The sequence below is a fragment of the Lasioglossum baleicum genome, chromosome 14, assembly GCF_051020765.1.
Source record: "Lasioglossum baleicum chromosome 14, iyLasBale1, whole genome shotgun sequence".
NCBI lineage: Eukaryota > Metazoa > Arthropoda > Insecta > Hymenoptera > Halictidae > Lasioglossum > Lasioglossum baleicum.
Window position 1 is genome coordinate 5079043 of NC_134942.1, and position 21982 is coordinate 5101024.

General features: G+C 46.2%; 1 protein-coding gene across 7 annotated transcripts in view; it reads left to right on the plus strand.

Moving 5' to 3' along the window:
- Nucleotides 1–151: 151 nt before the first annotated feature.
- Nucleotides 152–21982, plus strand: part of Tgo (Aryl hydrocarbon receptor nuclear translocator homolog tgo) — a 39560-nt gene continuing 17729 nt past the window's right edge. For 3 of the 7 annotated variants that reach the window (XM_076437769.1, XM_076437772.1, XM_076437773.1), the window contains exons 1-2: nt 1740–5433; nt 19935–20014. In XM_076437769.1, coding sequence (XP_076293884.1) covers nt 5192–5433; nt 19935–20014 — 322 coding nt within the window. In that variant the 5' untranslated portion in view covers nt 1740–5191. The other 4 variants (XM_076437770.1, XM_076437771.1, XM_076437775.1 and 1 more) reach the window with 3 other exon arrangements.

A 21982-nucleotide genomic window follows, 5' to 3' on the forward strand; every position in this document is an offset into this window, starting at 1 on the left:
GTTTAGGGAAAATGTTTACGTGTTCTTGATTCGATGTAATTCCTTTTGATAATTGACTGAATTCATCTATATACCTAATTTTACCTGATAAAGAACGGTGTAAATGGAATTGTTAGAATAATTTTCTTTTTCATGGAAACAGAGGATAAATTCCGTGAACAAATTTCTGAAAGGAGTTCCAAGTCTAAGTCGAAGCTGCATCCTCGATGAGCCAATAAAAATGTTCTTAGATGGCACCACCGACACTTCTTTAATCGTATAATCTTTCGGTAATTATATTTATCAATTAATCGCGGCATCAATTAACTCGATTACAGGCTATACGAATTAATAGACTCAATTGTCCTTCTCGATTGCCCTTTTCCAAGAACGATAATTGCTGCGCATAAAATGTTTGATATATAGAAATGGTCGATTCGTTATTTAACCTAGTCGAAAATCTTTAGGAGAATTTAGAAAATTGCTTTCTATCGAAATTGCAGCTGTTTTGCATTTGGGAAGCTCGTGCGTACGTGTTAAATATTGATATTTCGTTTATATATATACAGGGTGTTCGAAAAATTTCTCGTTTCTTTTTTATGCACGAAATAAAATTCACGTAATGTCGTGGGATATTAATGAATTTATTAACTGAGCGTTATGTATTAAATTCATTGTATAATCCGGCCATTTTTCGTAAAATCATGCATGATGTTTCATGGAAATAGTCGGAAACTTTTCGTACACCAAGTGTTTGTCTCTCGATCTGTTTCAGGCGTTTGCTCGGCAGAGGGCGGCTCGCTCGAAGCGATTTCGGCTCTCATGCTCGAGGAAAAATAGAATCTCGAGTAAAAACTCCAAAATGGCGCGACTGCCGAGTGTAAACACCCAGTTTTGATGTTAACGAGGTGCACGAACCGCGAAGAGTTCGCGTGAAAATCCAACCGGTTGTTTGGTTCATTTTTCTGTGTTAACGGTGTGACGAACAAATCCTACCTGAATGTTCACTGTATCCACGATCGCCCATTCGATACCAGGTAAATATCGAACCTGTTTGACATTGAAAGCGTTTTCCTGACGGAGTCAATTAATCGCACTGGGAAATTGCACGCGAAAATTTTCAATTAAACTATCTCTCCCCGATCGATCGTCACCGTCCCGATATAATCGGGGAATTTTCAATTCGATTTTTAGATAGGTCTCGCGGTATAGGTGTTCCTTTTATAAGTGGGACACTTTTCCGAAAGTAATTTTCTATGTAAACGCTGTGCAAATTGTTTCCTGGTCCCCTTGTGCAAGCCAATCATTGTGTACTCCATTGCTTTTGATTTTGATAATTATTTGAATGTATTTGTACAGCTTATTCGTGGCCAAATTGTAAGGCGGTTTGGATCTCTTTGGAGCGGTATTAATTACAGAGGAATTTAACGCATCGGTGTAAAATAAGTTTCACAAGGGATTTTACAATTGGAGGAACATTGTTTAATTTATATTAGATCATAAATGTAGGAATGGCTTCTTAATTTGATAGAGAATGGTAGAGAAGGATTTACGTTAGAGGTACAGGTGTCGATTTGCGTAGGCTAACAAGTAGATTCAATCGCAGGATTAATTATTATAGAGTTCAGCAAGATTTTCATATATTGCGGAAGCTCTAAATTTACTATTATTTTTACTGTTGCAGGGAGCGACCCGAGTAAAATGACTCAGAAGCGTAGTGCTGGCCTGGCGCACATCGGGTAAGTCCTATGTAATGTTTACGGTTTATTGCATGCCTTGCATTCAGGCCTCCATGTTAAATGTCCTTGTATGCAAGCAGATATATAAATAACATAAATGAGAGTCATGTTACGTATAAGCAGATTTTTGTATGCAAAACAAATATTCGTTGAATAGTATTGTCCAGGTAACAGGAGTTAAATATTTTAAACGATGCACATTACAATAACTCATGGAAAGAAGTACACGAAGAAAATTATTTTGGTATTATTTTGCCGGAGTCAAGGCAGTTCTCGAACGAAACTAAAATTAGCTAGTCTACGAGGTCTCCGGTAATTAATAGGTTCAGTCCAGCACAATGGTGACCAATTCCTGAACCACTAATGTTCTTTCGCTCTGGCTGTTGCGACATCGCGCAAGAAACATTTCGTTATCGCAAGCGGCGCGTACTTTTACCGTTCAGTCAGCCCGGCTTTTGTAATAATTCTTTCCGCGCTCGATCTCCTCGACAAACCTACAAATCTCAATGTAAAAACTCGCAATGAAAATTCTGCTCCCAAATTTCTCAAGCTCATTCCCTGCCAAATCAATTTTTAATAAAAATTAATAATTTTAATTCGCAATTGCCATTCACGACACAGATAAAAAACTTGACCATTACTTTTTTCTTCGCTGTTACGACCAATAGCAATTAAAAAAAAAAGATTTGCTCATTACCTAGTAAATTAATCCTTCTAAAATCTCAATATAAAAGTTCACTATAAAAATGTTGCTTCCAAACTTCTCGTTCTTCGCTAAATAAATTTTTAATTACGGCGAGAAAAATTTTCAATCTATAATATTTAACTCGCAATAACAATTAAAAAAAAATATTTACTCATTTCCTAGTAAATTAATCCTTCTACAATCTCAAAAAATTCAAGCGGTGTCGTATTCTTCATTTCGCTAAAACTTTCGAGTTCTCGAAATTTTGGCGTGATAAATAAATTCAGAGATTATAAATTCGAACCAGCTAAATTTGCGAGGTTCAATATCAGAGAAATTACTCGTTCTTAAAGGGGTGTAGGAATACATGTCACACCGACCGTACTGTGACGAAAAAGGTCGTGGAAATACGAGAGTTGAAAAAATAGAATTTTGACGAATAAAAGAACGGGTTTGCAGCGGTTCGCTCGCATGGTCGTCCTCGTGGGCGCATAGCGTGCGGAACGAGGACGATGCATCCCGAGTTAAAAGTCATGCTTTACACGGTGGCTGTTCTGGGCTCACTGGTGGGAGAAGTGATAGTCCTTAGCGGGGTATAGCACGGCGGCACATTATGCGGCTATGGTGGAATCAGTCACTGGCGAGTTGTGGGTGGTGACTAGTCGGCGACCCATCCGTCCGAGGAACGTGCTTCCGCGTTCGTACGTTTCGACGATTCCGTGGCCGATCGATCGCGATCTACGGGCTTATTTCTCGAATTTCCTGCTGGTGACCACGGCGACCAACGAAACCATTAATCGCGTGGAACGGAGTTGAGTAGAAAATGAAATCGACGAACGTTCGGTCCCGATTTCGAGGTACGTCGGTGTAGAACCTTCGGCGCTAGATCGCTGTACTCTTTGATCGAGAATGGTCTAGGAACCGGTGGCGCGGAGGGATCGATGATCCTCGATTCGGGACACTGTGCGACCGATGGAGGCGATCGGAACGTGTCCGAGTGAAACTATCGGCGGCGTGGCGAGTGTCAATCGTTCGGATTAGTCTTGCGGTCTCATTAGTCCCGGCTGGTCGGCGTGAAAGCGATCCACGGTGTCCCCGACGCTTTCCAAAACGACCGACGATGCCTGTCGTCGACCTCTGAACGTTCCCGGACGATGGTTCACCCGGCGCTGGTTCCTCTCGACTTCGAATCGCCTCGGGAATCGTGATGTCCGAGGAAGCGTCGCTCGACACACGGCCAGTGCAGTGAAAACCGTCGAAAGTGATCGTCGGGCGAATCGGCCGAGGTCCTTGGCATTCGGCGGAGGTGTGCGAAAGTGGAAATAAAGTCGCCGAGGGAGAAAGATTTCTCCGTCGGCGAAGAGAGAAGCAACGGGTCTGGAATATATCCGAAGGCGTGAAGTATCAGAGATTCATCGGGCATAGATCTCGGGCGTAAAGCCCCGGTAACGAGATGACGAGATAGCGATAGGGTGAACGAACGGTTTCAGGATTCCAATAGCCGGGGTACGTTCCCCTGGTTGATTTCAAAGGGACTCGGCAGCGGAATCCTGTTTGTGGAAGCTGCCAGACGTTCAGGTGTTCCGAACTTTCCCCACCGCCCTTTGAGGTGATAAAAGCTGCTCGGATGTGCCAGCAAATTGGATGACGCGCCGCGCGCGGACCTCCCGCGAGCCCGTCGAACACTTAAATGGCTAGAACTTGTTAGAATCCGAGGAGATCTCTTATTAGAACTCGGAGATCCAGAGACATCGAGAAGGGTGATTCGCCGGGGTAGAGTGCTCGCTGATCCGAACGAATAAAGTCTTCTAAAATCTTCTTCGGTCCGTCGTTCGCCGGGCTCGAGAAAGAGACAGAGAGATAGAGAGCTCGTTCCTAGATATGACACAAAGATCGAAGACCGTCGGTTGAACGTCGCGAAATCGGGCTCCAGCAGACCCGAATCGCAAGAACCGATCGGATCCGACCCGTTCCTCCGCAATCTCCTCATCTCGAGGCACCGAGATCCACCGATAACCACGGATCAGGACACTTGTTCCTCGCTCGAACATGAACTAGCCCCGTGAATCTCCTGCAAAACACAAGTTAACCAACGGGACTGTTCCCCGCGTCGAGCTTCTTCTGCCTGGAATCAACAAGTGTCTTCCTCCGACCGGGAACGCTTCTTCATCGTCGCCGGACGGCCCGTTCGAGCTCTTCGACCCTCGCAGGAGACCTTGCGGCTGCAGTCGGACAAGCATACTATACGAACGCAAACGACTTGCAACGTCGTTTTCAATTGGGCACTTCCAGAAACGAGCAATTGCAATTTACCACAATAGGAAGATCAATAGGATTGAAGGGTACCGATGCATCACCTTCGACTCGCTAAAACTATTCGAGAGAGAAAGAAACTGTTTAATGGCTTCTGCATCTTGCGACAGATGTTGAACATTCTTATTTCGCACGAAGCTGCGCGCAAGAAGCGACAGAACTCGCGGTACGACCTAACAGCGTTCGTGTTCGTCGAGTGCAGTCGAAGAAACTCGCGTGGAGTGATACAGTGACGAAGGTTTTTTGGGATACGACTGCAGTGATTACGCCGGAACGAAGTACATAGAGGAGTTTGCCGTGGGAGAAAGTGTTAGTGCGACCAAGGGGGTGGACATTTTTCATCGTTGCGGGCGCAGAGGATACGATGAAGAGATAACCGGTCCAGGCGATCGAACGTCTCCGGGGGATCGATAGCAGGGGGTTCAGCAGAGGGTCCCGAGAGGTCGGCAAAATAGAGTACCCCGGTGGCAGCGGTATGTACGGGGGTGGTGCGGGGAGCGGCGGGTACGGGGTCGGTTTGGGCCCGGGCCCGGGCGCGGGCCCCTCGCACTACATACCCTCCGCTTCCTCGGTGGGCTACCAATTGGCCCCGCCGCCCCCACCACCTCCTCCAACCTGCCCGACCGCCGGAAGTCAGCTCCTGTCTTACGGCCCCACCCTGTCGCCCCATCATATGCAACAGACCCACACGGATGTGCAACAGTCCAAGAGACGGAGGTAAATCATCCTAAACCAACCCTCTATCTGGGCTACTCCCAGGGGAGAGTAGTCAAATTGAACGCGTTCTTGAATCATCGTTTAACAATAAATCAACAACTGCATTGTAAACGCTCCTTCCGGTCCGTTCGAGCTGAATAGACGGCCCCCAGCTGCGAAAAAGGGGTTAAAATGTCCATTGATCGATAAGAAGCGGTCTCGCAGAGTGAATTGCAACGGCCGCTCGATAAGCGCTCGCTGTTCGGGCTCCCGCCGTTCGGGCATGCGATTCCGCGAAGCGGGAACTTATCGAACAGCCAATCGCGAGCTCGCTCCTCCTACTATTCGTTCTTCTCATTGAGCTTATTTCTCAGTAGGTAGTTCTACGGAGACAATCGATGTGTCTCTGGATCGTATTGGGAACCTCTGATCCTCCGGAATAAATATATCCATGATTCATTCGGTTTATCACCGTTTTCAAGGCGAGAAGTTCCGAACGGAGTGGGACGGTGCTTTGTTTATAGAAGGAAGTTATCACGACGCGCGTGATCGCGATGCCTCGTAGTAATACATCCTACAGAACTCGGAACTCATTCTCGAACAAGAGAGGTCCGTCGGTGTTTTTCTCATGGTTGTTCTTTTTTAATTAAATAGGCGAACTTCTTCGCGCGTATCACCCGATCGTGATGTCCGCGGAACGGGAACGGGATTTCTAAATTGTAAATGACCGGTCGTTGCATAGTTAACGAGAAAGAGGGGAATAAAGAAACGAAGGGGACCAGAAAAGAAAAGAGAAGCTGGAACGTTACAGCTAGAAACCGTGTTCGGTCTGGTTTAGTCCCCGGGAGTCGTGACCGTCGTTCCTTACAATTGCTTATTGAAATTGAGAGAGCCGAGCGTGTACACCGCGCTCGCGGATTCGCAATTCCCTTAAATCAATAGCGACCACCATCAGGGGGGCACCGTAACATTGAGGGGACACGGGGAAAAGCGTTCTTGCGGTTCTTGCCGCGGGGATTTTCTTCTGTCCGACCATTATGTCGCGATTTACGCCGCGCAATTGGACAATACGTGGCTCGTGGGTCAACGATTTGCAGATTATCATAAAAGTGCATCCAACTTTCCAGGCGGATCGACCGCGAACGTTCCTGCGTCGTTAGAATAACTATGCCCATTGCCAGCCCTTTGCCGTGATCTTCGGGATCTTTTACATTTTACACTGACGAAGCTACGCGCGAACGTGCTCCATACACACCGGAACATTTGTTTTCAGAAACTGTCGGCCATTTTCTTGTCCTCATCGAAAAGTCGACATTTATTATCACTTTCATTTAAGCAATTCTGAGATACGAAGACTACCTAGTTACTTGCCCTGTTGTTGTTGTATACGTCAAATCTTGTAATCGAATTTTAAACCTCTTCCCATGGTCCAATCTTGCTGGAAGTTTGTATACACACTTGCGTCCGATGACAATAAAAGTAGACAATAAAATATTCAAAAGAAACTTTTTAAAAGCACATTTATATTAAAATGCACTGAAAAGGAGAAAATAATTGTTTTCCTGGTTCTCCATAAAATACCGAATCCAGTTAAACGATTAATGATATTTTTCCCCAAAATTTTAAGCGATTAGTTCAAAATATCTTCTGTTATACAATTAGTGTCGGAATAGATAGAAAAATTTAATGACATTAGTGACTATTAAAATAAAAGCGTGGAGCACCCACAGAGATTACAATATAGTTTAGCGCTCCGCGCTTTTATTTTTATAGTCACTAATGTCACGATTTTATTTAAATTTATATTAAAATTTTCTATCTATTCCGACGGATAATTTTATAACGGAAGAAATTTTGAACTAATTGCTTAAAATTTTGAGGGGAAAAATATTATTAATCATTTAACTGGATTCGGTAGTTTATGGAGAACTAGGAACAAAATGATTTTCTCCTCTCTAGTGCATTTTAATATAATCGTGGTTTTTAAAAAGTTTTTTTTTTAATACACAATTGTTGGAACGTCAAATGTTTAAAGCATTGAAAAATGTTGGTCGTGCTATATTCGAGCGCAGGGAAGAAGAAAATGAAAGTGTTTGAGAGCGGCGGAGGGTTGACACGAAAGCGCCTCCGCTCCGTTATTCCCGCAGCCCTCGTGGATTACTCCGAGTCGAAAATTTAAGCTACGCCAGGTTTAATAACAGCTCTTACTCTCGTAGCCCCGCCCTCGCACGCAACACCGGCTTCATTATTACATTTTACCTTGTTCCCTCGCTAATCAATTTATACTCTTCTTTCTCGCAGAAGCTTGTGATCATTCGCGTTCTACATGCTCGATTCGTTTATAGTATCCTCCAAGGTCCTCGGTTTGCGCGACAGACATATTTAATCTGTCGCTGACAACATCGATTAATATTTAATCGACAACTGTACCGCGAATCCGCGTCGAATTCGATTAATCCTCGCCGTTTCAAGAAATCCATACTTCGGTAGGTTTCCTGTGTTTATTTGAACTTTGAATATATTGGGGGTTGGCAAGAAAGTAATTTCGGTATTTTGAGGTGAAATAAAAGCCAATTTTTCTATTCAAGCAATCGACTTTAATCAGTAAAATATTTAAAATAATATTTATATATAATAAAACTTGAAAGTTTTACCAAAATTGGATTTATTTGCACCCTAAAATACCGAAATTACTTTCTTGCCAACCCAATATTTTATTTTTTTAAGCATTTTAGATCTCAATCGAGATCTATTTCTGCTGCACTGACACAAATTACAGTATACATATACAAATTCACGCATACACAGTCCACACTAAATCAAATCAAATTCGCAGTTTACATTTTTTCAAAAAATTAAAAATAAGAAAACAGCCCCAATATTGGGTCGGGCAACCAACATTTCCAAGCTTAAGGGCAACTGAAGATTAATTTCACGCAACTGTTGAATTAGCCCAGATCGCTGTGAATCGAAGAGGCTACATCGCCAAACAATACGATTAATATCCTGACTACTATGTCCGCAGTCGCATTTCGGGTCACTAATAATTCCTACACGAAATAGAGACGCATTAAGACTATAATGATCGGCTCTGCGCCGATTAATATTTGATCATTCACCACGAAAGCATCTTCACATTTTTCAATAATTGTGAAAGGAAAAGTCTGGAACCGGTCATTTCAACAGCGGTGATCGGTTCAGCGTTAATTGGTGCAACGGATCGCTTCGCTTCCGTGATTATAGCAGACCTGGAACTGTTCCCTGTGGGAAACGACAAAGAAAATCGTGTTTCCGGGAGCCGTAAGAATCGATTTGGATAGAGCCAGGTTGGGCGTCGATGGTTTCGCCGATCCGGACTAGATAATCGCAGATAAGAGCGTCGGATCGCGCACGTCGTAGAATTTTTCAGCGGATACGACGAACTTTGATATCGTCCGCGATGACACGAATGTCAAGTTCTCCATGAAATTGATCACGTACCGTTTTATCAGCGTGAAAACATTCCCGACGTATCGGTCATAATTTGGTCGCGCGCGATTCCCCGGGAAACGAAACGAAACGAAGCGGAATGGCAGTGGCTACCTTTGAATCGAGATAGGTCGATTATCGAGCTGGGCGTAAAAACACCGCGAGCCCTCGTAAAATCGCTTTACCGTCACCACGCGGTCGGGAAACGGGAAAACGAGAATTTCCGGAGCCCTCTTGGGCGAACCTGATCCCGCGCAGAAACCACTTCGCTCATTTTCAATTTCGCTTCTCTCCCTTTGTCAAATATTTTTAGGACGCGCGCTCGATTTTCAAAGCGCGTTCGAAATCCGAAAACTCGGAGTCTCGAAATCCTTCGTATTCCTCGAGTTCCGCCATAGTGGGGATTTTAATGCCTGCAACGTTATCTGCAGCGCCGTGGAACGAGTATGAAAAATGTAGCTGGCGACCCGACACATGTACGAACGGAAAAGAATTTTCCGCGACTGAGCGGATTATTCTAAGCAAGTTCATTTCACTTCCAGAGAAGCAAGCGGCCCCCGGGATTTTATAAAGCATCAACCATAACGATCGCGTCGCGGCCAAAGAGTCGGATCAAAATTCTATTCCGCCTCTAAATTCGTGTCATTCCGAAAGTGATTCCTGCAGCGTCTACCTTTAGATCGATGTATAGAGATCGTTTTACGCATTCGCGACAAACAGCGCAGATAAAGTTCTACTCGATCGGCGCGCGGAATACATTTTTGTGGCTCGGCTCGACGAACAATGGCCGACGTCGCCGGGGCTGTTATATTACAAGATCGGCAACTTTTTCCCCGGGAACGGCAAACACGTCGACGCCGCGGATTATAAAATAATGTCACGTTTCGGCGGAAGTAAATTGCTTCATTATTGTACAATGTCTTGCGTAACCGAGCGCGGAGCCAGCCCGGCTTCATTGCACATACGAAACCGCTGGAAAACGTATGCGCGCTACATCTATATGTGTGCACACGCGACTTCCTCATACTTCGGCCAGGGGTACGTAATGTTTATCGCGTGACACTTATACGTTTCGCTCGGTGTCCTCGAAATCGGCGCGAAATTTCCCGTAAAAAGGAGATTACATTCCGTATCGCGGCGGAACGTTCGGAAAATTGTGAAACATTCATCGTCGGAGAATTCCAGGCTTGATATAGTATACTGAAAATATTGACGAGGAAAAGAGAAACTGTAATCGAATGACCGGTGTAAGAATATTGAAATTATGCAGGCAGATATAATAATAACTAGACCGCGGATGTTTATGTAAAATAGAAATTTTCTTCGACGCATACACGATGCAGAAACCATATAAAAAATGTTCTCCTACCATTAACAATTGCGATAAATTGAAAATAACATACGGATGTGCTTAAATCGTCTGAATGTTTTTACTGTATTAAATTGCATCCACTCATTTTAATTTTTAATGAAAGAAAGGGGTTCCTAAGCGACTGCTGTTTCTCGCAACAAATGCAGAAAATTTTTATTTCGCAGTCTATTAGATCTCGTCGCTTTAATCAACCAGATCTAGCGTTGATCCGAGTTTCTCTACTAGACCCAAGAAAAGTGCAAACCGTCCCAATGTTCTACGGTCTAGTTACTGCAATATTGTTGCGTCAGATAATGCGGAATTATTAATAGAGCAGAGTGCAGTTTAGCGAGCAATCGAGAACGTTCGAGAGTAAAAATAAGAGCGCTTGGTCAACGGGGAGATTCGTTCGTTCTCCGAGCACAAAGGGTTCCGGGACCGTAAAAATCGGCTGTTCGCGAAAACAGAGGTCCAGGCATCTCTACGATCGCGTAAAAACTCGATCTATCGAAGGGACGAGTTCCGTCGCCGGTGGCATGGCGGACTCCCGTGAAAGCCAGCGGTTTCTTTCGCCTTCGGTTCGGTCTCTTCACGGGTTTTTCTTTTGTCCGGCCCATTATCTCCGCCGGTTTATTCTCACTTTCGTCGAATCCCGAAGTCACGCTCCATTTCGTTTCCTCTTATTCTCGAGTTCGGGACATTCTTGCCGTTCGACGGTTCCCTTCTTGGATTAGCAGTTCGCCCCGCGTTGTTTTTACGAGATCACCGTCCCGGTGATCAGGCTTATTCGATTTCCCCGCTGCTTTTTCCTGCTACACCGCCCGCCTCGTTAACGGCCGCTTTAATCAAACTCGCCCTAATCACGGCGCCTAATCCGTCGATTAACCCTTGTGCTCCTAATTGAACATCTCGGCTGTCTTCTTGCATTAATCAATAATATGCAATCGATTTACAAATTCACTTTTCTTACAAATGAATTTTCTATTTTAGATTCGTTTGGCTCGCGAATTTTGGCCCACGCGGTATAAGAACGAACACAGAATAAAAATTGTATGAAAATGGAGTTAAATGAAAATGTATATTCTTTTTGAACGATCTGGAAAAGTTGTTAGATTCTTCTCAATTTTGTATTTGTCCTATTTATTTTTCCGTAAGTGGGAAAAATTCTATTTAAAAATTTGTTGAAGTCGTTCTGCCATCGCGCGGTGACGTATAAAATGAACGAAGCTCGACAATTAGCGACGGAAGATTATGAGAGGTTCGAGAGAGCAAAGAGGCCATGGAAGGGCCGGGAAAAATTGTGTTTCGCAGTGAGAAATGCGAGAAATGGAGATTGTTTTCAGTCGGATCGCAGCCGCGAGGTGTCCGCCTAATGCGACGAGCTTAACGTAGTACGCTGAACCACGTGCATCGAACGTGCTAGGCACCAAACAAAACCCACTCGTCGCGGAATTCGTCACGTACCGGAGATTTGCGGCGGTTCGCGAATTTACGCGGCCGGTTACCAGATCGTTACGTTGCGTAATTCCCGGGCACGCGTGATTCTACGGATCCATTGATCCGCGACTGTCCCAAACGCGTGTGCTTTCTTCTCCGGGAACCTGAAGACGCAGTCCGAACCATCAACCACGTATTCTAGAAATATTAAGTAGACTGCGGATTTTGTGCATTTTTGTGACAAAATAGGCTTCCTTAAAAAGAAAGAATTCGAGAATGTCGACGTACCATGTGCAACGTGTTAGAATTGTTGAAGAAAATAAATTTAATGTTTGAAAATCACTGCGGATTTGAGAAGTTTGAAAAGACTGCGGATTTGAAATAGGCTCAATCTAAAACAGTAAAATGATTAAACGAATTAGATGCTTGAATTTGATGCTAAAAAATTTTATTTTGAGTGAAGATCCTCCTTCGGTGGAAAGATTAAGCTTCCGAACCAGGTTTTCTAGAAACATTCTTAGGTGGACTGCGGATTTTCTGCATTTATGACGAAATAGGCTCATCTAAAACAGTAAAATGATTAAACGAATTGGATGCTTGAATTTGATTCTTAAAAATGTTATTTTACATGAAAATCCTCGTTCGGTGTAAAAATTCTGCGAACCAGCCTGCGCGTTTGAATAAATCGTGTCAACAGGTGAATCGATGTTTGAGCGGACCGAGTGGGATCAAGATGTGATTAACTATATCGCTGAAAGGATGTAATTATCAATCAGCGTAACGTTCGCCGTATGCAGCTGTTAGTTTTCCAGCGCGAGCATGCTATTAGAAACGGAAGGTTTTCTCGAGAGAAGGCGTTGAACCGGATGGCCGCGCGACGAGGAAAGTATGTTTCGAGAGTGTGGCTCGCACACTATTTTCGTTCGTAATTAAGACCTTATTAGTAACGCTCGGTACACGCATACCGCGCCCGTATAATGCATATTTATGTCATACAGTATCGACGCGCATCTTCACGCAACTCATCCTCTCAACGCGTCGTTGATCCAGAATGGATCGTTCTACTAGCTCGTAGAACACGTTCACGCGCCAACGAAAACTAAATTCGATTGCTCAATCTGTGGTGTATAATCTGAGCTCGATCTACGGTCGATCCACGCCGGATCTCTCGAGCCACGAGGATTTTCTGGAGGATGTGCGCGCTACCCGCGCGTTGAAGTCTCCGGGACGCTCCTCGGAGACGCGGCGATAAATCACGCGAATTCTACGTGCCTCTCATTATTTGTTTATTGCGATCACGTTTATACGATTCAGCGGAACCTTTTGTGCTTCATTGACGACTAGGCTGCCGATTTTTACGAGAAGTCTCATTTTGGGAAGTTCTTTTATACAGTTAGGCAATGACTTGCACAAATAGTCTCTTTCAACGATGCTCCCAACGAAACGTCTGCGATTCAAAAATCATTTCTGCGTGGTGTTCAGCAATGGCGAAGGGTTTCTTCAGGATGAGAGATGTGACGGCAGGACCAGTGAAGCGTCCGTTTTATTATGTCGGGGCCGGTTTTCGGCGAAGGGCGTGCTCGGCACGCGTTCGCGCCCCTAATCGTGATCGCCGTCGAACGAAGTCGTAACGAAAGGGCCCCGGAGGACAAGCCGGCCTGTTACACGGTGACTGAACAGGAGTACCAAACGGCGCTCGCGCAATTAAGTAGATTTCTTATTTCCTCTTCCTTTTACGTTTTGGTCGCGTGACTTCCCGCTCGAGGCGAGCCCGCGAGCCCGCAGCCTCTAAACAATGAGGGCTCCCTCAGGCGTGAGAATGTTCGAGTTCCTCATTCGTTCCGTTCTACCGTGAAACGACCGGTCCGCGGGACCTTTTCTATCTTTCGTCGGGATCGACTCGGCGGAAACACCGATTTTATTCCGTTCAACTGGAGATCTGTTTCGCCAAAACACGATCGTCCAAACGCGAGCCGTTCGCTTGCGAGTTGTTCGTTCGAGTGTCATTGAATAGAATGATCCACGAGGGAAAGGAGGGACAATTTTAGCACACATGACGTAAATAAAATATAACACGTTATGTTCGGAGAAGTTTTCATTTTTCTGTGACGATATTTTTGTGCATACTTACGAAGACGCAATGGGATTATTCATTTCTCTGTGACAATATTTTTCTTCATATTTACGAAGATGCAATGGGACAAGATACGATTATTCATGTTTCCATGACAATATTTTTGTTCATTTCTACGAAGATGCAATAGGGCAAGATACGCTCGTCACACAACTTGCGTGGCTGCAAATCAAATGAAAAGTTGCGCGAAGGAAATAAGGTCTAACGTTTAACGACTCGAGGAGGCTGTTTTGGACGATTTTCGAATCGAAGGGGGCCTGCGAGCACTCGATTGTCCGTTGTTCCGGTGCCATTAGTGGATCGGCGAGGAGGACGATCAGCCGTTGATACGATACCGGTTGCTCTTGAATCACGGGGATCGTGAGTCGCGGAAAAGTCTGCGCGGAGGATCGGTAGGAGCGATCGAGGAGGCGGTGACCAATAAGGTCGGAGGAGAACGGATAAGAGACCCGGAGTCGGAGAACGATGGACCGCCTCCCGTCTGCGCGCGGGGCCCGTTCCTTGGGCCCGCCAATAGCTACGCTCTTTCCTTTTAATATGCTAACGCTCACCGCCGGCATTGCCGCTCTCCTAATCAAAAAACCCGCGCTACCGTGCTGCTTAGCCGCTTAGTCGTTAGCTGCTTAGGTGTTAGATTCCTGGCTCGAGCAGTGTCGCGAGGCTCGCCTACTATCTTTCTCTCCCACTCTATCTCCCTTCTCTCTACCCTCTTCTGGATTCTTGCTGCCCGTTCCGTACCATCTTAACGACGCATCTTCATTCTTCGTTCAATTATTTCCATTTACACGCCCTACACGTTTCTGCGTACTACCGTCTCTTTGCGAAATATTTCCGAAGCCTCAACCGAGAGCCTCTTCGACTTAAACAGTCATGTGTGATCATGCTGCGGTGAGAAATGCTAGGAAGAAAGTATCTACCAATTTACAGCGACGATCTGGCTGAAATTGATCTTTCAATAGCGCGGTGTGTTTCTAGCTTAAAATAAAAAGGCGGTTCGCAAGAAAGGAGCGTGACAGAGCCCATCGAGCCTCGCGCCGCCTCGTTAACTGTCGCGGGGCATTGGTCGCTTGGCTTTCGTGATTATTCGGATCAAGCGGATTCGAAATTGATCCGGGAACTAGGACTGGAGTTTCGAACGATCAGGGTTTAGACGGGGAGAACCGATTGTGACAATAGTCGAAGCTATCCTTCGCAGAATCTAGGTGCACGGTAGTGCACCAGCCAAGTTCTCGCACTACATACCTCTTTTTACACGAAACAACTTAGCTGTTTCTTAGAGGCTGTAACTCGGCACTGGAGGCAGATGGAGAGATGTAATTTCGTACACTTGTTAAATGCTATCGTGTCTCAATATTGACGAAACATTAATCTTCCAACATTAGTAGGTTCCGAGATATAAGACCTCAAAAATCGCTAAATTTGTCACTGACTGACTGACTGACCAAACTTGGCCGTTACTTTTTAAACCAATGGCCATAAAAGGTGTTAGGTAGCGGCCAAGTTTGAATAATTTAGCCCTCCATGTAACTCTTTAAAAATTAAACAGCGTTCTTTTAAACTAATTTTTACAAACGCTTTTTTCAGTATTGCAAGAGGTATTTCCAAGCTAACGAACTTGGCCGTATTTTGTTTGATCTCACAACTTTTCACGGCCACAGGAACTTGGCTCCTGTTTACAGGATGTTTCTGTTGGGATCGCTATTACGGTATCGACTTGAAAAATTAGAATCAACTCTGACAAAAACGAATGGAACAAAGTGCCGATGAAAATGGGCGGCTGGAAATTTCGGTGCTTTGAATCGGGTGCTTTGTGTGTCAGTTTGGAACAATTCGAAAAAAATAGAATAAACCCTGGTACCAAAACGAATGGAACAAAGTGCCGATGAAAATGGGCGGCTGGAAATTTCGGTGCTTTGAATCGGCAGCTTTGTGAGCCAGTTGGGAACAATCTGAAAAAATTAGAATCAACTCTGAAACCAAAACGAATGAAACAAAGTGGCGATGGAAATGGGCAGCTGGAAATTTCGGTACTTTGAATTGGGTGCTTTGTATGTCAGTTTGGAACAATTCGAAAAAATTAGAATCAACTCTGAAACCAAAACGAATGAAACAAAGTGACGATGGAAATGGGCGGCTGGAAGTTTCGGTGCTTTGAATCGGAAGCTTGAATCGTGTAACAGTTTCGAAATGATCCCTCGTAGGTGGAAGAGGCGTAGCGGTTGCCGCGGCGACGAAGCAGCGACCGGGAGGAAAGAAATCGAGAAAGAGGAGCTCTGTCCAGGTTACAGTGGCGCCTTTTTGCATTTTTACCGGCCGGCTCGGGAGTCACGACTTTGACCCCCCTGTTCCTCCCCCTTTCTGCTCGTTGTCTGCGATCGTCCTCGTACATTTACGTTCGCCATTCCTCTACGTCCACGTGTGTTACATCTACCTAGTCTTCCTGTAGTCGGACACTCGCGCCAGTCGTATCTGCTGCCTAGCCGTGTTGCTTTCGACGGTGCTGATCTATCCGGCGTACAGGGCCACGCAAACTCGGTGTCCCGCGGGACCAGCGACTCTCAACTGCCTGCTCCACCAATCAAATCAACCCCCCAACCTTCGATCGACTCTACGAAACGTGGAAGCGAACGCATTTATGTCGTCAGTATTTCCGGTAGACTCTGTTTCACAGTTGTACATCAATTTTTCAAATATATTTCTTCAATCGTATTTTATCTAGATCCATTGACCCCCTTATTACACTCGATCGCACAATTTTCGATTGGAATTCATCACCAGTTCAAATAGAAATGTTAAATTAACATTAGTTAATTTAGAGTTAATGTTTTAGCTTATAAAAATGACAAGTGCAATTTTTATTACAGTACGTGTTTGGATAAAGAATTTTATCGACCCGATTTCCACGTAAGCGTCTTCATAATTTCGATAATGCCAAATTGAAAAATATAAAACTGATCATTCGAGCGGCAGTGGTAGGTTTAGTGTCAACATGGACATTTTATTGGCCAGTGCCGAAAATATATTGAGAACCCGATCCAAAATCGAGTATGAAAACTTGCCTCTGTGCAATTTCGTTTCGGGAAAACCAAGAAGCTGCGCATGGCGTCGTCCGCCATTTTTTCCGTGACGTTATCGGTTTTGCCGAAGGTATTAGATAAATTTCCGTACTATCTGCACAGTCCCAGCACACGTCCAGAGGACGAGTGGAGTAGTTTCGCGGTAGGTGCTCGAAGCCGGTGTTAATTAGGTAATGATAAGTGGTATCGGCGCGAAATTATCGGCCGTCCCGGGGCCGAAGTATCCGGCCGCGGCGGCGGCGGCGATTGCTATTCGCCGCGTGTTGAGATTGATTACGGCGCATGTAACGCCGCATCTCATTAACGAGGATAGTATTAGAAGAAAGCTCTGGCCTGACCGGCGAACACTGCCGCGGCACACAGGGTTATCAAGACGTTATTGCGATCGTTATACGCGAGATAATGGCCAATGGAACGTGTACTGTACAGAGTCGGATCAACGAAGTCGCTGTTTGCCGTTTGCGATCGTTCGCGCGATCGTCCACAGTCATTTATTTGCTCGGATAAGAGAACGTGCTCCGAGCTAATTCCGTTCGAACTTGCAGAAACGAGTGCATCGCGAAATTTGTACGAATCGGTAGAAACTCTTCTGTTCCCAATAGATTAATATGAAAATATAACAACACGTACAAATTAAACAGTTCTTCCATTCTCTAACCGTTTGAATAAGTCGAAAATAATGTCATTATCTTGGGACATGGATATTTCTTGATTAGTCCCAGCGATTTTACAGAACTGCGCGACGTAGATCCTTGTAGAGACAGCGTTTTAAAGGACACTCAAGTAATTTGTAGACACGGGATCCGTGGGAACGACGGCGTCGGCGGCGGCTGCACGACGATTTTTCTCCGGTTCGGTCGAGATACTAAATCACGAGAGCGGCAACGATACATCTTAACGTTTTGAACAATGAGTTACTGCGGCGCGAGCGCGCGCGATCACCGCGAGTTCATAGATTCAACAGTTGAACGACGATCGATCTCTCGGAGGCGGCGCTGTGCGGCGCGGCGAAAGAGGCGGGAAAATCTAATTGCACGTCAAATTGCGTTTGTTTAACCACGACGCGAAATTGTATGCAAATGATCGGCTATCCGTGACCGGATTGCCTTAGCGCGATTTTCATTTTTCCCCCGGCAGTCTTCTCCCGAAGATCGCGACGCGCTTGTCGTCCTCGCGATCGCGCGCGGTTTATGATTGAATATTCCTTGTGTGACTGGTGTCCCGATCTAGGAATTCCAAGTAGGTGTTCGAGGTGGGTGATCGAGAGTTTCGAAGCGTGGAAGGTCTTGGGGGCCTTAGAATTGCTAGACGTATAGTCAAATATTGTTCATCGGTCCCAGCGATCGATGGATTGCTAGTGATTTCACCGGTTCAAGAAGTCCGCAATTTTCTAAGCTGCCAGAGGGTCCGGCGAAGTTCTTGGTCCCCAGAAGTCGGGGTACTCGCACGGACCCGAAGAATCTGAAGAGTCCCAAGGCCTCGAGGTCTCCTCTATGGGTCGAAAACGCGGCTGGCGAGGAGGGAGCTTCCGAGGGTCAGCTCAGCGTGTACGGAGCTTGGGCAGAGAGCGGCGGGTCTTCTCTTCGCGGAGCGTGCATATACGTATCTGTTAAGTCGACATAATACCGCGGGGCCGCGTCATTATGTACTCCATAAGTCTCCGGGGGCCCCGTGGCCCCTCTCCTTTTCCTTCTCGTTCCGCTCTCGGAGTCTACTCGTAGTCTCTGGGAGCAAAAAGGGGAGAAGAAAAAGGGGCGCAGAGTGAAACGGGCGGCGGGGGCGGTGGGGGGTACCCGGATACACTCGCTGCGGGCCCTACACCGCCCCCACCTCGTCCTCGGAGGCCCATGGGATCCGCGAGGCCCGTTGGCGAGGCCCAACTCGCGAGGGAGTGGGGGCAAGATGCTGGCTGTAGCTCGGTGTGGCGTTCACCAGAGCAAAGAAAGAGAAAAACACCGTCGTGGAGGGGGAACAGGGGCCCAGGGCAGAGGAGAGGGGGGCTCGGAGGAGATCAGCGGTGGGTGGGAAGGGCGAGAAGGGAGGGGGATTTTTCGCTCAGGGTCAGAGGCGTACATCACCCGCGCTCGCGCTCCCCGTAATAGACTGACGATCAGCCGGATTTCTATGTGCTGCACCGCCGGCCCAGCAATGAGAGCATAATTTTCTATCGTGCTTAATAGCGCCCGTTCGCGGGCAGGAACACGCCGGTAACGAGACGCCGCTGACGGATTTACGGCGCTCGCCGTACGACGTCGTTGCTTGTCTAAAACGCGGTCCCCGCTGCGCAAAAATCGAAAAAACAAACGGTCCGTTACCCGCGATCATTTGTTTCCACGTTTGACAAACAACTGGATTCAAGCGCAACTTTTACCGCTTTCCGCGCTGATCGTTTCGATACTGATTTTCTGCAGAGCACGATCGAACGAGACATTGAACCGGGACTGTAACTCTCGGTCGCCGTAAGGATCTTGTATTTGATTCTGCCGGAGTAGCATGGAGGCCCTTGCAGTCTGTTAGGCGAAACGTGGACGCAGGTGCGAACATAGTTGGCATCGGGTGCCGCGTTACAGGGCACCGTCCACCGTGAATATTGCATGAGCGACTTAACTGTTACACCACGCTCCAGATTTGGGGAAGTCGGATAGGCGACCGCCAATTCCGCGCGACCCGCCGTCGCGTTTGGTCATCCGGAAGCGATTACACCTCGCGTATCGGCGACGGGACATTTTATTCAAGACCCTGCTCGCATACTAACCAACGCTACGGGATAAAATACTCTTCCAGACCCTTTTCTTTCGCAATGTCTCGCCGCGAAACAAGATTCACCGGGCAGCTTACATTTCAAAAGTACCAGCGTTTTATTCACTTTACTGGGAAATGTTTGGCAGTCGAGTTAAAATAGTTTCGAGTGCGAAGGATTAATTTATATTAGACACGATGATGTTGACGTCGATTCTCCCTATTATATGTTTATCGGAACCGTGTAACGAGGAAGTTACCGTTCCCCGGTAACGAGTACAGTGGCGACCGACTATAAAGTGCGTTTTCGTTGCAGATCGGACGAGGATGATCCCAGCGGGTGTAAATATAGGAGGCTGGAGGACGAGAATGTACAGGACAAAGAAAGATTTGCGAGGTGAGTGTCAGGCTCGACGTAACATGCATGCTCTCTCGGGTCTTAACGATAAATGAGAGAGGTCAGTGAACGGGTTGAACCTCCTTTTTTGGAGGGAACACGCGTCCGAGAGGAACCGAACAGCTATTACACACGACGCACGCGAAACTTCGCCATTCCCATCCCTAATTGCTGGAAACAAACTGATTTAATAACGCTCGTAAAAAGAGACTAATTACAGCCATTTCAGCTCCGACCGCGTATCACCGTGTTCACCGCGAGACCGTGCGATCGCTATCAAAATCGCGGAAATTACGCTTCTTTAAACCTTAAGCTGACAAAAATAGTTGGCGGACGTTCCAAAGACTTTGTCACCGTTTCATTCTACATACTGCATTGAGGGCACTATTTTTGCACTTAACTCCTCGGGGACGACATCAGTACGTCATACTGGTTCTAAGAATATTTTAGAATTCATTAGACGCGGGGGGGGGGGGGGTCAAATTATTGGACACGATACACTTTTATACTTTGAACGTGGTTATGGAAAATATCGGGGTCTGAACTCGATCAATCGGATAATATTTTCAGGAAATATTGAAATTTGTTTGACCCACACTAACGAGGGAAGGACCCCAAGTGTCCGACTCTGATTTCAATAATTTTTTGTGAGATAATGGTATATGGATCCCTAATGACGTCTGCTAAATATTAGATGTATTTACTCAATAGTTTTAAAGATATAAACAATTGAACTTCGAAAACTTGAGCTGCAGATCATGGTACATCAACAAGGTATGAAACTTCAATTGTCCATATCTTTAAAACTATTGAGTAACTACACCTAATATTTTGCATACATTATTAGGTGTTTCCATATAGCATCATCCCACAAAAATTTATCAAAATCGGAGTCGGAGTCCCTGAAACGATCCGAGGATCTTTCCCCCCCGTCTGCCATTGATCATGTATTCGATTTCCCGGCTGAGATCCACGACGGTCACAGGGACCGGGGTGCCGATGAAATGTTAAACAAGTCGCTGTCCAGTTGGGAGGGCGCGTTTGTCCCGTCGGGGTACTTAAAAAATCATTTCACGGCGATTCGCGCGGGTCTCTATCTCGTCCGAAAAATCAGTGGAGCCGGTTCCGCCGTCGCTGTGACGGCATGGCGACTGTATGGTGACTGTATGGGACGGGGGCCCTAAATCGTGTCTCCGATCCCGCGTTCCCTCGGTGGCGTCTTTTCTGAGGTCCGTGCCGGTGACGGGCACTTGTTAATTCGTCTCACGGAATCCCGGGCCAATATGTTCGTCGGCGGTACACCCTGTACATGGCGGAGGCCGAGTACGAAGATACATACATACCTACATGATACCCGCCAATGTGAGTCGATAGCGGAATGGGAAGCCCTCCAGGCTGCTCCAGCGTGGGAACATAAGGTACTTATACGCGCGCGTTCTCCGCTGCTCTTGCGGGCTCCTTCGTTGCTGCTCTCTCGCTGCTCGCTTCTCGTTTCTCCATCTCCTTTGGCTACGTCTCTACACCCAGAACGCCGCATATCGTATCGAGATCCTCGATCGCGATCCTCTCCCGTGTTGACACGACGCGATCCGCGAAATGAAATACGACGAGCGACGCGTATTACGCCAGACAATGCACCGTTCCCTTGTATCGTTGCTTGCTGCGACAACCAATCGCTCTAAATTCCCGATTACCTCGTTCCCGGATTCGTCCGACGAGCTCAGGCAAATTGACCCTGGGAATCGGCATAATTTTGCTGCTTCGTTCGTACAGGTTGCCGAATTTCTCAATAGTTAATCACTCACCTCCGATCGTCCTGTAAACGATCGTTTTAGTTTCAAGGATCAAGCAATTTGGATACAACGACGTCTACCAGGAAAATGATTCGTACCTTTGACAAATCGCCAACGTCAAAACTAAGTGCGGATCAAGCATGAGTCAGACATCAGTCAGCGACGATGCGTAAT